The sequence below is a fragment of the Castor canadensis genome, chromosome 4 (assembly GCF_047511655.1).
Source record: "Castor canadensis chromosome 4, mCasCan1.hap1v2, whole genome shotgun sequence".
Taxonomy (NCBI): Eukaryota; Metazoa; Chordata; class Mammalia; order Rodentia; family Castoridae; genus Castor; species Castor canadensis.
The window spans coordinates 141,765,278-141,783,398 of NC_133389.1; the positions used below are offsets into that span (position 1 = coordinate 141,765,278).

At 38.5% G+C, this 18,121-nt stretch overlaps 1 protein-coding gene across 2 annotated transcripts in view; it reads left to right on the plus strand.

Annotated features, from left to right (window-relative positions):
• Positions 1 to 1,231: 1,231 nt before the first annotated feature.
• The window catches only part of Nab1 (NGFI-A binding protein 1), a 37,990-nt gene continuing 21,100 nt past the window's right edge, over positions 1,232 to 18,121 (plus strand). Inside the window, exons 1-2 of one of the 2 annotated variants that reach the window (XM_074071288.1) lie at positions 1,232 to 1,471; positions 11,636 to 12,473. In XM_074071288.1, coding sequence (XP_073927389.1) covers positions 11,655 to 12,473 — 819 coding nt within the window. In that variant the 5' untranslated portion in view covers positions 1,232 to 1,471; positions 11,636 to 11,654. The remainder of the gene's footprint in view (positions 1,472 to 11,635; positions 12,474 to 18,121) is intronic. The other variant, XM_020176420.2, reaches the window with a different exon arrangement.

An 18,121-nucleotide genomic window follows, 5' to 3' on the forward strand; every position in this document is an offset into this window, starting at 1 on the left:
TAGGTTTTTATTATGTGTGTTGAAACAGGATTCTACCTGTATTGCAGTAGCGTTGTATTAATGAGTGTTTTCTATCCTTTAAAAACTTGAATTCTTTAATTTTTCCTTTGTTGCAAAGGAAAGAAAACTTTTTCTTTCCTACATTTTTTGGCAATAGGTTAAGTACATTTTTGGAGGTGCTCTAATACTTTCTTTGGCTAAAAAAGTTTATTACAAACCAAGGTTTAAAAAAAAAAATCTGTATTATGCTTTAAGAAGTCTATTTTGACACACTCCAAGATAGTACTAGCGCCGTTTGTCTTCACCATATTAATAGAAAACATTAGCTAATAAAGTGTCAGGCAGGTTTTCAGCAGGTAAGACGTTGGAATTAAGTTACCCAGCAAGAGACAGTTGTCAAAGCTGTAGCTCAGGTTTTGGTTCCCTTTCCTCCCCATCCTCCTCCTCTCCCAACGCCCAGGCGGTGGTCGGAGGAGGGCAACATGGACGAGACTGAGCCTCTAGAAACCGCGACGGTCGCTGGGCCGCGCACCTGCCGCCCTCCTCCAGGCGATGGCGGCGACTTCCCGCTGGACGCCTCCGCAGGGGCAGCGCCTGGCCCACCTGGCTCGCCCACCTCCGCCCTGAACCCGCGGGGGCGGGGCGCGCCCGGAGCGCCGGGGATGCCCGATTTGGCGGGGAGAGCTCTTTGAAATACTATATTGGGAACCTCACACATCAGCCTTTTTTTTTTCCCCCCTCTTCCAAATTGCAAACCTCGTTTCACTCCTCAGCAGGAGAGTAGGCCCCAGGCGACATCCCTTCTCCCCACCCCCTCCCCAGCCTGGAGCGGGACTCACGGGAGCCGCCCCCTCCTGGCGCCCACTTGGTTCCTCCCAGCTGCCGTGTGAATGGGCCGCGCTCCGGATTCCGCCGAGGGGGCGGTAGGAAGAGGCCGAGGCCCTGTCCGGGCGGCCACCGCCCCCGCCCCCGCCCCGCGGCGGCCCACGCCGGGATCTGCGTCACTCGGCCGCGCGTGGGCGGGAGCCGGAGCGGCGAATGTAGCAAGAGCGGAATCTCCCAATGTGACAGCGCGCGGGGGGTGGAGGCGGCGGAGGCGGAGGGCGCAGAGGCGCGGGGAGGGCGGGGGAGGCGGAGGGCGCGGCGGGGGAGGTGCCGCCGCCGCCGCCGCCGCCGCCGCCCGCGCACTCGAGCCGGGAACAGCCGCAGCCGCCGCCTCCTCCTCCGCCGCCGCGGCCGAGCGAGCGCCGTCGGGGCGGGCAGGCGGGAAGCAGCCGCGGGCCCAGGCCCGGGAGCGGAGCCGGGAGAGCGCGCCCACTGCCTTCCCTTCCCCCTCCCCCCCTCCATGGGAGCGGGGGCGTCCCGGCCGCCGCAGCCGCCTGAGCCGGGAGAGAGGGGGGCCGTCACTTCGGAGTTGGGGCTGAGCAATCCTCGGGGAGCGCGCGCCGAGACCGCTGCAGCCGCCGGCCGAGTACGTACCCAAGCCGACGACCGCAGCGCCGGGGTCGCCGGGTGCGGCCGCGAGCGAACTTGGCGGGGGCCGCGTGGGGGCGGCGTCCTGAGGAGCGGGCCCCGGCGGAAGGAGAGGGCGGCCAGGGGAGCAGCGGGGGTCCCGGCTGGGGAGCGCGGCCCCTCCGCGGGGACAGCGCGGCAGCCGTGTGCCCTGTCCTAACGGGCCGGGGTCGGCGCGGGAGCTGTGAGGGGGGGCGCAAGCCGGCCGCAGAGTTTGGAGCCACCTTCGCTGGGGGCAGAGTCTGTTTTGTCTGTTTACTTTGCAAAAGTGCTGCACTTAGCATCTTGATTTTCTTCCTGGGCATCCCCCCTTCCGAATGTAGTTTCCATGTGCAAAGCGGAAGGAGAGTTTTGCCTGGAAGCGGCTTTCAGAAACTTGGCTGCGAGGTGCCAGGAAGCTGGAGCCTCTTTGTGCCTCTTAGGCCGAGTGAGGAATGTGCCGACACATGTGGGGCATTGCAGCCTTGGATGCAGAGGTGCAGCTGTGTCAAGGGGAAGCAATGAAGTGCTGTCAAATCTTGGGGTTCATTAGGTGGGAAGCCACATCTCTGGGAGGTCTAAATGTTCCAGGATCTTGGGGGTAAAGGAGACTTGGAATATTCATTTTAGATTTTGCACACCAAGTTTTGCAGCAGGTGATATACAGGAATCGTCGGTTTGCATGTGCTTATCCCTCGCCCTCTTGAGATTCCAGGGGCTTGGAAATTTTCTGGGTGACCGTTAGTTTACGTTTTCATCGGGAAAAGCTGGTTTGGAGTAACTTCTTGTCACTACCAGTTGGTTTGCCAGTAACGTGTCTCCCAACTCTATAAAGGCGTGCAAAGATGAGAAGCTCAGGGAAATTTTCACATGTAGTTTAAAAATATTTTGGCAGTTTTAATAGATAATACTAGATTGCATAGGAACGGAACCGAATTTAAAATAGTCACATGCGAATTGCTTAGCTGTTTTGTTGGAGAAGTGTACATGCAGTGGATTACCTTCTTAGACTTCAACCTTTTGAAATTTTTCTTCTTTGTATAAAATCCAATTACGACGTTTCTGTTGTATCTGCGGGTTTATGAAGAAATACAGGAGCGAGGATGAATTGGATTTGCATTCTCTGTTTTGGGTGGAGGCTGTCTTCCTGAGGACCTGGAAGCTTTCTGATACAGACTACATGCCAGTAAAAGTGGCTCTGAGATTCAGCGGTGTCCTTTCCCCCTCTACATTGCTATCACTCAGGCCATTTAACACTGTTCTGTGCTTAGGCTTAAAAGATTATTTTGTCCTGAAAGGTATTAACATGCAAAGGATATTGTTGAGAATTTGTAGATGGCTTTCTAGATCAGCCTTCCTTGTCCCATGTCTACATGTTTTGTATGTAGATACTGGAGCATTTAAGGTCTTGAAAGAAAATAATTTCAAGAAACCTTTGGATTTTTGGTCTTGCTTTAATTTTTTTTTTTTTTTTAAGCATCTGTCACTAAAGCTAACATGCCATACCAGTGTAGGAAATGTTTTGATTTTTTTCTGGCTCTGCTGGTTTCCTGTTAGGTGATTGTATCAATAACTAATAAAAACATTGAGACACTGTAGATTTTAATTTTACTCTGTCTGTTAATTGTAGATGTAATTCAGATGACAAAAACTCTTAGCAGCTACTGTAGCGGATAGAAGGAAATTTAGTGAACTTATATGTCTTAATAAGTTGATATAGCTAGTAAGTATTTTTTATTTCAAAATTAATATAGTTGCATAATCTTAGCTAAACAAACATTTTTCCATTTTTTGTGATTAGTAAATAACATCTGCTGCCCTATAGGAAAGTTAATAGATTTTTATTAACTTTGTTATTTAGAGAATCAAATCATTAGATATTTTCTTTTAGTCATACTTTAAGAACATATGGGTTTATTATTAAACGTTTTGGAGATTTGCATTGTGGGTGCTTTGGAAAAAAAAGAATTTATAAAGTGGGGGAGATCTTTAAAGAATTTGTTACATGAACTTTAGGTTTTAAAGTGAAAGATGGTTGGATAGAAATACAAGTATATCAGGTTTTTGTGCTGTTGACTTAAACTCTGTCCTAAGACTTAGAACTCATCTATTCCATTATAATAAGCTTGTAGTAAGCATGTTTTTTTGTTTGTTTTGTCTTGGTGGTGGTGTGGTATTCATGTGCATTTTTAGAAATGAAAGTTCTATAAAATTTACCTTTAATTATGACGTTTTGGGTACCACAAAACTTGTCATATGTTTGTGTTACTTCCATGGACATGACCATTTTACAAACAGTTTAAGATCATGCTAATGTATAATCATCTTGACTGTGCAGTTTCTAGAGAATTATTAAATGTATTACAGAGTAAAGAATACCCACTTGAGCATAATATAAGGTTGCTAGCTCCTTTGTTTTGGATCTGTTTTTATCTTAGCTACGTTCATTCTTTTGAGTAGTAGAAGGAAGAATAGTATAGTTACTATACTTAATGCAAATTTCCTTTTTGATCTGACATGTTCAATAACTTGTACAGTAGTTTGAGTTGTTCCCTTAAACTTAATAATGAAATATGTAGGAAATTTTAAAAGTTGATTCTGAGAAAAAAGTATTAATCCTCATGTTGTGAGAATTCTCACAGCAAAAACATACCATGATGCTTTCAAATAGTTTGTCATTTCTCAATACATTTATTTAGGGGTATTACATATTAATTTGCATGGTATGTTAATTTTTACAGAAAAACTTTTGAAAAGGTGATAAAATTTTTATGTATTGCCTACATACTCTGTCCTCAGACTGCTCTTTGCTTCTTGAATGACTTGACTTTTGGTTGATTACATGAAATGCCAGTATTTGTGTATTGGTATTAATTAAACTAAGCATAGTTATTGTTTAATTACCTAATGAATCTGATTTTTTCTAATTTTGAGAAACGCATTTAAATTTACCCATTGAGTACTTTGACTAAATTTTAAGAGGATCTCTAAAATTTTTTTCCAGCTTTATTGAGAATTTGGAAAAGAATAAATAGAACATTTTAAGTTTCCCAAACTACCATTAATTCATTAGAAGCTATATGTTTAATTCATAGCCACAAAGGATATTAAGACCCAAAATTGTCTTCACTAAGATATATCACAGTGGGTCTGGGGGTGTAGCTCTATAGCAGAGCATGTGAGTAGCATGCTGCAGGCCCTAAACAAAAACAAACCCAAGTGTGCTTCCTAATAAGTTTGCCTAGGTAAGTCTTTTGGAACTTGAAAATACAGAGGAATTTATCTAGGCCAACTCTGTAACCTTAAGTAACTCATGAAATATAATCAAACTATTTTTAATCATTTCAGTTTGAGTTCTGGGTTCTAGAACTAGAAGTGAGAAGCCTGGGTTTCCTTAGTGTCTCATCTTTTGCTAAGCCAATTCTGACTTTTTATAAACATTTCCAATTTAAACCTTTTGTGTACCCAGTACACTCTTTTGCCAGGTCTCTGTACATTCAAGCAAGTTACACTCACCTAAACTTGGTAGTACTTCAGAAGCTTTATGCACAGTCTCTGTCTTCAAATTGCAATTTCCTTTGTCCGCATTTTCCATCTCAGCCTTTCATTCCCTTTTGTGCAGCAGATCTCATCTAGGTGTTAAGAGAAAAACAGTCTGGTGGAACTAATTCACCTTAATCTGTAAGTGACTCATGAGATCTTAACCAAGATTTTTCACACTTCTTTTGTAAGTCTGTAAGGGGGTGCTGTTAGCTCAGATAATTTTAAAGTAAAAATTTCAGGCTGTGTTGGGGGAAGTCATCTACATAAATAAATGAGGACTGACTGGGATTTTACTCTTGGTTTTCCCCACTCATTGAAGGATCTTTTCGTTGGGATGTCATAGACTTCATAAAAGTGTACACACACACACACACACACACACACACACACATACATGCTAAATGTGTCTGAAGCAATGATTCCTATAATCTAGAAGGAAAGTATCTAAGAATAGAGATTATGAATTCATTTGAATATGATAGACATTTATAAGATAGATATTTGTTATTTGTGATTGACTTATATTGCATTTAATTTTTAGGAACAGATGAAAAAGACCTAGAATCTCTTATGATTGAAGTGGAATTCTTAAAGGTTCTGCTTTTGTATTTTCTAACTGTAACCACGTGTAGTTCCTATATTTGGGAGCATATCCCTTGATCTCTTGGGGAAATAGCTGTGTTCTGGAAGTCTACCATATAGTGGTCTAAGAAAGAGAAAGTATTGAAGATGAGAGAATAAAAGGATTGTAGGTAAACTAACAGTATGCAAGAGAATGTGCAGTCATTAGATTGGCTATTCATTGGGACACCAATTTACTCAGACGGTGTCCCTTTTGAAATAGGAAAGGAGGCTGCTAACAGATTCTGACTCAAGCATTGGGTTTCATTAAACAGCATGTCTGTAGATGTTATTCTACCCAGAACATTTTGCTAGGAAGAAAGATGAATACAAGATTATGGAGACCTGATTCTAATCATCAAGGTGTTTGTACTCTAACAGAGCAAGATTAAATGAACTCTTTTTCTGTGGCTCCTTATGTATAACACTTTTGGTAGCATTTATCATGTGTTTAAGTGTCTGCTTCTCCTTTGTCTCCTTCCTCTTAACAGATTCTTTATAAAGGACCATCTTTCCTCAGTATCTCTAGAAGTGGTTCAGTGCCTGGCATATTAGAATAAGTGAAAAAAAATGGGGAAGGAGGAGAAAGGGAAGGAAAGAATTGTGGGGTTCAGAAAAGGAAGAGGACATCCATAGCCAGGGTATGTGTGAAAGGCTTTATGGAAAAGGCTGCGGAAGTTGGAGGGAGGGAGGGTATGTCACATGGGACAGGGAAGTGGAAAGAACATTTGAGGAATGCCTTGTAAGTCTGTTTTGCAGGTTAGGGGCCTACTAAGGAACTGAAAGAAGGGTTGAAAGTAGACTGGGGTCTGGGATGCCTATATGAGTACTTTGGATTGCTTTTTCTAAGCAGTGGGAAAATTTGTGCAGGTGAGGGAAGAGCCACACCTGTCCTTTAGACAAAAGTTGGCATTGCACTATGGGATATATTGAAGGTGAGGAAGATATTTTCAAAGTTGGGACAGGAAGCAATGAAAACCAGCTGCTTTTGAGGTAGAAAGAAAAATAGTGAAAGTGTGGCCCAAGAACATGTAGATCTAAGGATTGAAAAGGAGAAAACAGATGGAATCCACACTTTTATTAATCCCGGGAATTAGGAAACGTAGTGGTGAAACTAAAACACTGAGAGAGTGGCAAAGAGTAGATTTGGGACTCTGGAAGATAAGAAAGTGTACTTGCTTGTGAATGTATCACACTTCAGGTTTTGACAGTCTTCAGGTGGAATCCAAATTACAGTTCCTAAGAATGATATGAGTTGATGGTTCTCAAACTTTGCAGGCATGATCACTTTTTAAATAAACTGCAAACGCTCATAATTTTACTTTTAGCATTATTCATTAAGAATACATATAATACTCTCAAAACAACAATTTCAATTACACTTTTTGGATTTTTTGGTAGTATCAGGGTTTGAACTTAGGGCTTTATGCTTGCTAGGCAGACACTCTACTACTTGAGCCATGTCTCCCATCCCCAGCCCTTTTTGCTTCAGGCTACCTTTTGGATAAGGTCTCACATTTTTGCCAAGGCCTTCCTTGGACTGTCATCCTCCTACTTCTTCCTCTTAGTAGCTGTTATTATAGGTGCCTGTGCCTCCTAGTAGCTCTGATTATAGATTTCTACTACCACATCCAGCTTGTTGGTTGAGATGGGAGTTTCACTGACTTTTTGCCTGAGCTGTGATCCTTCTGAGTAGCTGGGGGATCACAAGTATGTGATACCGCACCTGGCTTTTAATTACACTTCTAAATTAGTTTGTACTTTATTAAATCATGAAAGTGTTTATTTACTTTCCTTTGTAAAGTAGACATGTGAGAGGCATATTTTTCACTTAGTGAGTAGAGCTTGGTACACATTTGTAGTTGGGAACACTTTGCAGTACCTCTATAGACCCTGGCCCATGAATAACTGGTCAAAGCTACAGATACAGATTTGGAGGTCACTCCTGTAATGATAATTGATGCTTGTGTTTGGAAGAGAGATCATCACGGGATAATATCGACAGAGAGAAGAAAAGAAATGTAGTATAAAACCCTGGAAGCTGGGTCTGATGGCTCACACCTGTAATCCCAGCACTGGGGAGACGAGACGGGAGGATCGCTTGAGACCAGTCTGGGCAACATAATGAGATCTTCCCTCCCCTGAACGAACACCCCCCCCCAAAACAACAAAAATTGAGGGAATTCTTGTACTTAGAATATAGTAAGGAAAGGAAGAGAAAACAAAATAATATGTCATTAGCGAAGTCAAATGAAGAGTATTTTAAGGAGTGATGACATACTACAGAGAGACTGAGAGATATTCCCAGGCATAACTCAGTTATTTGAGATTTTTGATACAGTGATGGGGCTGTATTGAGGTAGGTTTGAAGGAATGATTCTTCTTTTCCCTAGAGACTTGTAAAAGGCCTCTATATTACCCTAAATCTTCACATCCCAGCTTGGAGAGTGTCAGGAAAATTTTGTTTCCCACAGCAAAGCAGGACTTGGCTGGTAAAATTTTCTGGAGCAGACAGTTCCTTATTTTACTTTTAATACTTTGAATTTGGGAAACAATTGATGCTACCCTCTTAGGAGCCAAAGTAAGGTATGTTTTTTAAAGTTTTCAACAAGTGACCTTAAACGAGTCTGTTTTTTTAAAATTCTGCTTCTTAATACTGTGATTCTTTTTATTTGACTGCCTAGGGTGAGGAACATTTAAGCTGATATAAATAGAGGTTCACTGTACAGGAGCAGCAAGGCCTCAGGTTATCTTTTAAACACAAGAATGAGTAACTAGTTTCTCTAAACTGTGGAATTCATTAAAAGGTCAGACCACGCATGGTGCTGCAGGGTATCTTGGAAAAGCCAGGTACCACTAATTTTCAGCTGAGTAGTTTTAGGATTCTGTAAGTTACCTGTATATAGTATTATGTTAGATCCCATTTTGTATTTACTTCAGATCTGAAAGATGCAAGTAGAAACTTGCTTTTGACTTATTTGACTTTCATGTTGAAGCATGAATGGTTACAGATTTTGTGGAAACAAAGTCTCATAAAAGTTTTCTGTTATATTGAATCAATGCATGATGTAGTGGGTGTTTAAATTTTCACAGTAGGTTTTGGAAGGAAACTGAAACATCATTGTAACACAAAATCAGGGAGAAAACTCCTTTCCCAGCAGTGAGTGTGGGCCCTTACAAAGCCTCCTGGGACTGTGAATAGTTTACTTTTTCGTCTTTCATATGTTATGTTGACTTTGCAAATGTACACTTAGTCCTGCCATTCCTTATGGAGATACTATATTCGTAACTACTTACCAGTGCACGAGGGCTTTCTCTTAGGAACTAGGTGGGTTTCCTTCTTTTCTGGGTAAAGAGGAAAAAGGTAAAACTTGAAAATTGTATTTTGTAGAATCATTGTTTTATCTCAGAAGACAAAAATCTAAGTTAGGATCTTTTAGTTTTCCTTTTCTTAAGTTTCTCTTATATTTGTCTAACGTGTTCTTTTTTCCTTATTACTCATAAAATAAGTAAAAAAGTCTATTCTAGATTTTGTGCTGTATTATTTTCTTTATTCCATAATCTAGAGAGCAAGTATAGTGAATTGATTGATGACTCCATAAACTTTGCAAAGTTATAGTATTCTTATGAAAAAGATGTGTACATACCTGTATATTTTTATGTGTGTGTATTTTCCTATACTCTAGTTAAAAGCATGTGGACAACTGTATTAGGTGTATGATGAGAAAGTAAGTTTCCTTTCTTCTACCTCAGACTTCCCTAGAAGGCCTTCTATTTGGTATACTGTAGTTTAATAGGAACTTAAACTTGGATCTATAACTCCCAAGGACTGTGTTTTGGGGGCTAGTGTTCAACTAGATAATAGACTATGCCTGGATTGGGAGGACAAGGAGGTCCTTTTTAGGTGATTTGGAAGGTAGAAGAATATTTTCATCTAGAAGATTGAGGTGGTATGAACTTGAAGGTGGACCTGAAGAATCTAGATGATTACAGAACTGGTAGAATTTGCATTACTTGGAGGATATACTAAATAGGGATTGGGATCTTCTTGGACAGTTTTCCCCATTAATCAAATCCCAGGAATCTCCTGAGATATAGCTCAGGTACTTGGGAAACTTTTTCAGAAGCACTCTAGGTGATATCCTGAGTGTTAGTAGAAACTACTGGACACTAATTAAATCTATTTTGTTTCTGTCAGAAAGTTCAGACCATGTCCACACTAGCCCCATGCAAATAAAGAGCCATGAAGTTTGAGAATGTCACTAGTTGATCAAGACAGATTATAGATGATAACAGAAGTTCCAGGAGATGGGCTTCCCGGTAATTAGTCTTTACAGTGATAGTGAGACACGTTTTCCTTGGTTGGAGTGACTAAGACTAGAATTTTGTGTAACATTCTAGCTCGTGATGTTTGAAAACAAGTCCCATGTTTGGTGACTTTCTGACTTTCAGAGGTATTCCTAATATTCCTCTGCTTGCATCATCTCCCAGTTAAGTATTGCTCCATACCATCTGAGTTGAGAATCGGCCTCCATTTTCCTCTGATACATGTATTTTTTCAGCCTTTTATAATTTTCTCAATAGAGAGCTACAAGTTCCTTTTAATCCTAAGAGTGCATTGATTACAAGAAGTTTGTTTCTCTTAAATGGAAGAATTTGGCCAACTTTTCTTTGTATGTGGGAGGTCTCCAGGCAACTGTGAACAACTTTCAAAGACCATTGAGAGGTCAAGAAGTACTTTGTGGATCTTGTTCAGTTGTTTCTAAAACAGGCTTCTCTGTCTTTCTTAGACTCTAAAAATATGTTTCTTCCATGGATCTACCTTGTGTTATCTGCTGCTACTCTGAAGGGCTTGCCCACCCTCTGGATTTCATCCTGCACCTCAGTCCCTGATACATACTTAGATTCCAGTCTGTTCTTTTGCATGTAGGGCAGTTCTGTGTAAACATTTTAACCTATGCTATTTTAGGAGCCATCCCTTTAAAAGAGAATCCCATTATCCTGACTTGTGTATCCCCAGTGCCCATCATAATTTTAGTCTCTTAGAGATGCAATCCCATAGTTACATATAACTCTTCTCTTCCTGAAACCATAGAAAGTATTAAGTATTGTCACTTGTTTGAATTTTTTTGCCTGTTTTTTATTTGGTTCCTAAATATACCAACTTCTATTTTTCTTTCTTCCAATTCACCCTGAAATCTATTTTCACCTGTTAGATTAATCTTGCAAATTTTTCTTTATAAAATGGCAATAACTATACCTTTCTCACTGGGGCTATTGTGGGGAGTAGACATAATGTAACATAAAGTGCTTATCATATTGCCTGACATAAAATAATTGTATCATGAATGCTAGCATACTGACTTCTACCTTCTGCTACTTTTGATTATCTCCACTCCATTACTGTGTCTACACCATGGAAGCAGAAAAGTGTATAATTGAAACCATGGGATGAAAAGCCCTTGGGCCTTAGTTTGAGTCCCCGGTCTCCTGCTTACTAGTTATTCTCCTTTAGGAAAATAGGTCACTTTAGTTACAGACTTTTAGGGTGGTTAGAAGTATAAAATGAGATAATGTAGGTGCAAAGGGAGGATGCTTCCTTAACAGTTGCTGTGCAAATGACGTTTTGTGTGTGTGTGTGTGTGTGTGTGTGTGTGTTTATGTTGTGGAACTGGGGTTTGAAATCAAGGCTTTGCACTTGCAAAGTAAGCACTCTACCACTTGAGCCATGTCTCCAGTCCATTTTTGCTTTGGTTATTTTGGAGATGGGACGATATTTTGAACGATTTACCCAGTAGCAAATGGCCTCAAACCATAGTCCTTCAAAAGTGGCTAGGATTACAGGCATGAGCAACAGGCACCCAGCATGACCCTTGTTATTGTTCTTCCTATATTCCTGGATCCTAAAGTGTCTAACCTATTAAGTTTAAGAAGTTTGAAGTAAGCCTGATGAGTTTTTTTCCTCTTTTTCTTTTTGTAGGTTAAACTCATCCACAGTAATGGCTGCGGCCTTACCCAGGACCCTGGGGGAGTTACAGCTATATAGGATATTGCAAAAAGCCAATCTACTTTCTTATTTTGATGCTTTTATCCAACAAGGTGGTGATGATGTTCAGCAACTTTGTGAAGCTGGAGAAGAGGAATTTTTGGAAATCATGGCACTCGTGGGCATGGCTAGTAAGCCACTTCATGTTAGAAGGCTGCAGAAGGCTTTGAGAGACTGGGTTACAAACCCTGGTCTTTTCAATCAGCCACTGACTTCCCTTCCTGTCAGCAGCATACCTATCTATAAATTACCAGAGGGATCACCAACATGGCTGGGAATATCCTGCAGTAGCTATGAAAGGAGTAGTAATGCCCGGGAACCTCACTTAAAAATCCCCAAATGTGCTGCCACCACTTGTGTGCAGAGCTTGGGACAGGGGAAATCAGATATGGTAGGGAGCTTAGCAATGCAAAGTGTCAGTGAGTCCAGACTCTGGCAAGGACACCATGCTACTGAGAGTGAGCACAGTCTTTCCCCAGCAGACCTTGGCTCCCCAGCTTCCCCAAAAGAAAGCAGTGAGGCACTGGATGCTGCTGCTGCACTCTCTGTTGCTGAGTGTGTGGAGAGAATGGCCCCCTCACTGCCAAAAAGTGACTTGAGCGAAGTCAAAGAGCTGCTAAAAACCAACAAGAAGTTGGCCAAAATGATTGGTCATATCTTTGAGATGAGTGATGATGATCCACACAAAGAGGAAGAAATTCGAAAATACAGTGCAATATATGGTAGATTTGACTCAAAGAGAAAGGATGGGAAACATCTCACACTTCATGAGGTAAGAATGTTTTTCTTTCTGTGTATATATGATATGCTGCTATTCAAAGGAAAGTTTGATAATGGCTTGCAGGAAAGGAGATGCACTTCCTGAAAGCAGTATTAAAAACATTTAAGTGTTAGCAATAACACTTATGAAAAGAGTCTTTATTGTGCTAGGGATATTTTGTGTTGAACTCAGAAATGTTTGAACTTTGAAACTATAGTATAAAGTGATTTAGAAGAATGTCAGAAGTTAAGCAGTGAAAGCATAAACTCTTGCCCTTTATAAGGCCATTTGTTAAGAAATATTTTAAAAAAACATTCTTGAAGACTGTTTGAAGAAAAAATTTTTGTAAAATAACTAGAACTTAAGACCAATTTCTATTTTCATGGAAAACAAAATTATTAAATGGTGGAAGAATTATTACAACCTTGAATATTATTTTGGTTTGATATTTGGCATTAAAAATTCTCCCTACTTTATCTTTACAGCACTCTTACCTAAATATACTCTGCTTAAGTATGTATATGTTTGTTTTCATATATAGAAAATTATATATATATATATGTTTTATGTTATGTATATACCTCCCGTGTATGTGTGTATAAACTTTTGCAGTTACTCCCTTTTCTTTTTGTTTATCTGGCCAACACATCATCTTTAAAATTCAGCTCAAGCATAATCTTGAGTCTTTTCTGTTATCTTTTCTTCTAAGTAGAATGTGATCTATCCTTTTTCATTTTTATCCCGTCATACACTTCTTTCATAGTAAGTTTGGATCACTTTATCATACTTACTTGTTTCCTGGTCTGTCCCTTGCAGTGTACTTTGACTTTCCTCAAGGCAGAGATAATGTCTTACTCATCTTTTATCCCCAAATTCTAATGTATGCAATAAATGCTTAGAAATAAATACATTTTCTGAAGTGCAAAAGACTATTTTAGAGCTAGCTTTTTAAAAATCCATGTGTCTTTTAGAAGAGAGGAATACTCAGAAAAGATGTTCAGGTTGAATGCAGTATTTCAATATCAGATCTTTCTCCCCAGGTTTCATGTACTTTGATAGGCAAAAGAATATGTACTCACTGTGACAATATTCAGTTATTACAAAAGAATATAAACTATTGAGTCTGTAAACTTTCAAATACTTATCTTTATATGTACAAATATAGATCATGTTTTATACATTGATTTCTGAATTCCTTTTTTAAAAAACGAGTAAAATATACTATCAGATACATTTTCAAGCCAAACACTGCCTAATAGCACTACCTAATTCATTAATGGGTATGCATAGGCCATTTTTTATCTTAACCGTTCACTTTGTGATATCACTTATGTTGCCAGCTTTAAAATTTTACATTCAGGGGTATGTGGACATTATGACGCACTTATACCTTTACAGAATTGTGCATGCTTTTTCTATAGCATGGATTTCAACATAAAATTATGAGATCAAGGAATATGTAGATTTAACATTTTAATATACTGTTAAATTACCGTCTATAAAAGCTGGGGAAACTTGTGCTTCCACTATTAGTATGTAAATGTCCGTTTCTCCGCACACTTGCTAGTAGTATATTTTATATCTTAATTTTTGCAAGTCTTAATAGATGAAAGAATTCCATTTTTCAAATTTACTTTCCTTAGTGAGGATGAGTGCCTTTTCATATGCTTAGCAGACATACAGTTTTATGTTCATAAAACTTTGTTTTGGGCTCAAGCCTGTTATCCCAGTTACTCAGTAGGTGCCAATTATGACAATCCCAGTTTGAGGCCAGCCCAGGCAAAATATTCATGAGACCTAATCTCAGCAGTAAAAGCTGGACATGATGTTGAACTCCTGTCATCCCAGCTACATAGGAAGTGTAAATAGGAAGAAAATGGTCCAGGCCAGCCCAAGCATAAAGTAAGACCCCATCTCAAAAATAACCAAAGCAAGAGAAAAGAAAGGGGGGCTGGGGGTGTGTCTCAAATAGTAGAGGATCTGCCTTGCCAAGTTAGAGGCCTTGAGTTCAACACCTAGTACCATTAAAAAACCAAAATGAAAAAAAATCCAACAACTTTGTTTTGCTTCTTGTAGTTATCTTTTTAAAAAATTATTGGTGAGAACTTTTTATATTTTACAGATACTGAGCCTTTGACTCTTGTAATATTTTCCCAGATCATCATTTGTCCTTTGCCTTTTAGTGTTTTACCATTTGGAAGTTTAATTCTGTTTAATTATATCTATTGATCTTGTTCTGTGTGGTCTCATTAGAATAATGAGAATATGCTACCTGGAAAGACAAGTCCTTCGTTATTCTTGTTTAGCAACTTTTTTTTTTTGTCATTTTACGCATTTCTTTTCCAAATAAAATTTTAGGTAAATTTGTCAAATTTCTCAATAATTTGTGTTATTTTGGTAAGAAATACTTTATTGATTAGGCCAATTTGGTAAAAATTGACATACTTGCAGTAATGAGGCTGTCTATATGGGAATGTAGTTTTATGTATTTCCTTGTATCACTCATATTCCAGAGTGATACTGTCATTATTTTATTCACATATATTTTGTACATGTTTTGGTAGGCCAAATATTGTGTATGTTAAATGTCTATATTAAATTTATTTTAAATTTTCTTGGATTTAATAAGGATATGAAGTAGGTATAATTGTTAATGAGGTTTTTTCTCTGTTTTTTTAATGGTTCTCACTGGCTGATTTTTATATATTAATCTTAATTTCAGCAATTTTACTATCTGGTCTTTCTTAAATAAATTATTTTAGATATGAATACTAGAGCTTCAGATCAGACAATTATTTAGCAAGAATAACTTAAATAATAGTAAGACTTGATCTATTTTAGATGTATCACTTGTAATAGTTATGTATCATTATTGCCATGTAATAATTGCCTCACAGAAGCCTATGAGTACATGTGGAAGGTACATTTAGCATTATAATTCAGATAATATGTTTATGCTTCTTTTATTACTTGTGAACCCTTAGAGGAATCCACTTAAAAGGATAAAATATGACTGTGTATTAATAGAAAACAAAAGGCAAAGCATGTTGGTGATCGTAGTTTCATTCTTTAACCTAGTTTTCATTTAATTCTTCTAACATAGCAGATGAAACACAAAGTTGAGTCAAAAAATCTGCATTTTTATCAAAGTAAAAGACTTAATAAATCTAATCAACATCACTATGAAAAAAACTCCTACCCTATTTTTTAAAAATTCAAAGAGAATTATTTTTACACCTGCTTTTGCAAGGCGCTCTTTGCTTCTTTAGATAAATAGGTACAGATGCTATTTAAGTAGTGAGACCATCCTAGGTTTCTCATAAGGGAACACTCAAAATGATGACCAGTAGGCTAAGATGTGGAGTGGGGCTTTTGAAAATGTGGCTTGTGTTTCTGAAATTTAACTTAGACCACTTGTTACTTGTAACTCAAATTTGTGAATCTAGTCTAATTATGTTGTTTAGGATGGAAGTTAATGAGTCAAGAAGCTTTCTTCATACTAGTAATTGACCAAAGACTGTGTACCTTTTAGGTATTACGAAAATGTTCGCATATTTTCACTTAACTATTTAAATCACGGAAAGACTTTTTAGTTTTTCCAAATTCCTAAGATTAAAGAATGTTACTATTTTACCCTCAGTATATAAGGAAATATATGTCTTAGTCTTAAAACATTTGGCTTGATGTTGCTAGTCTTAAAACATTTGGCTTGATGTTGCTTTTCTAAGAATTTTCTTTACAGAAACCCTGTGGATACTGTTTTTTTTTTTTTTTAATTTTCCAAAACAAAGAACAGTATGTAGGTCACTAGTAGATGAAAAATAGGAATTTTTCTACACCAGAAGTTTTTTTCAACTCACAGTTACATACAACTTTTTCTTATAAAAAGTTTTATATTTATTTCCAATATAGTATATACTGTATAGTTAAGAATTCTGTAATGAATCATTGTTAAACACTTTTGGTTTTAAAGCTAAAGAATCAGTGTTAGGACCTGGCTAGATATAGTCAGACCATGAAGAGAGTGTCAGGAGCATGCTAAAGCTTAGAACCCCACAGTCATTGGTAAGGGGCAGGTTCTAAGGGTCAAATCCAGATGTAGTACTAGAAAGAATTTCCAGCAGGCAGAATATTTCATCTATCCAAAGGTATGCCTCAGATGTTAAGCCAATGTATGACAAAAGCTAAACTAAAAGTTGGGAATAGCAAGGCAGTGGAGAATGTAGGAACTTATAATGTAGAAATATAAACAGGTAGACTACTTGGCATTTCAGAATATTTGTCAGCAGATTGCAACTTCCAACCAAAGAGCTCTAGAACTCAAAGGTGGGAATGGGAAGAGGTGACCCTAGTCAATGGGTAAATTATAGACTGTTGAAATTCTATAGGAATTTGGCTGCAAACAGGTTACCAAGATCAGGACCCAGGTCCATAGACTAAACAGTGATGCCAAGCTTAGGCCAGTCATGGTAGTATTGAGAAGTTAAGACAGATGTTCAGAGGAATCCAGCAGTTTCAGCTTTGAGAGAAGAGGCATGTTGAATCTGGGTGTCCCATAAACCAGAATGTGTCGTTAGTAATGATAATTACTTATTTTGGACTCTCAGAACTAGCTTAGTGTGGATAGTTTTCAGCATCTAACACTTGAAAAGAAATAGTGGGAATTGCCTTTGGATGATTTAAAAAAATATAATACTATTAAGATAATCGACTTTAAGTTCACATTTTTTCTAAAACTATGTCCATTTCATCCATGTTTCCAAACGTATTGGCTTGAAATTGTTCAGTTTTTAAGACCTAATATTGTCTGAACATTTATCTCCTTCCCCCCGCTCCCCATCAACCTTGCCAGGGGTTTGTCATTTTATTTTTCTTTTCAGAGATCTTCAAACTAGGATCCATGAACATAATCTAGCCTACCTCCTGTTTTTGTAAAATTTTTATTACAGCACAGGGCACGCCTATTATGTACTGTCTGTTTTTGTCTTTAAGCTACAATGGCAGAGTTTGAGTAGTTGCAACACAGACTGGCCTGTGAATTCTAAAATATTTACTCTCTGGCCTTTTACAGAAAGAGTTTACCAATCCGTGGTATTTTGAGGAAGCACCTTTTAGTTTAGTGATATTATTGGTTGTGCTATGTGTGTGTATTCTGCTTTCCTATAGTTTATTTTTAGCATTCTTTTCTACTTTAATTTAGTTCATTAATGTTCAACCATTCTTATGTTTCTGATTCAAGCAATTATAGCTATAAATTTTCACTATGTATTGATTTAATGTTATTTTCAAGGTTTTGATAGGAGGTTATTTTTAATTTTCAATTCTAATTATTTAATTTATTCTTTTCTGACCCATGGATTGTTTAGAAGTGTTTCTTCATTACCAAATACACATGATTTTCATCACTTGTTATTTTTTCTAATGACTTCTAACCAAATTTCATTGTGGTCAAGAGAACATGTCTTTCATGATGGCAACACTTTAAAATTTGTTGAGATTTTAGTTATGGTCCAATGTTTTGGTTTTTTTATGTATATGGAAACAGTGTCTATGGCAGTTGCTGGTAGAATGTTCTATATGTCTGTTCTAACAAGCCAATTAACTGTTTTGAAATCTTCTATATTATCACTATTGTTTATTTGTCTGCTTGCTGTATTAGT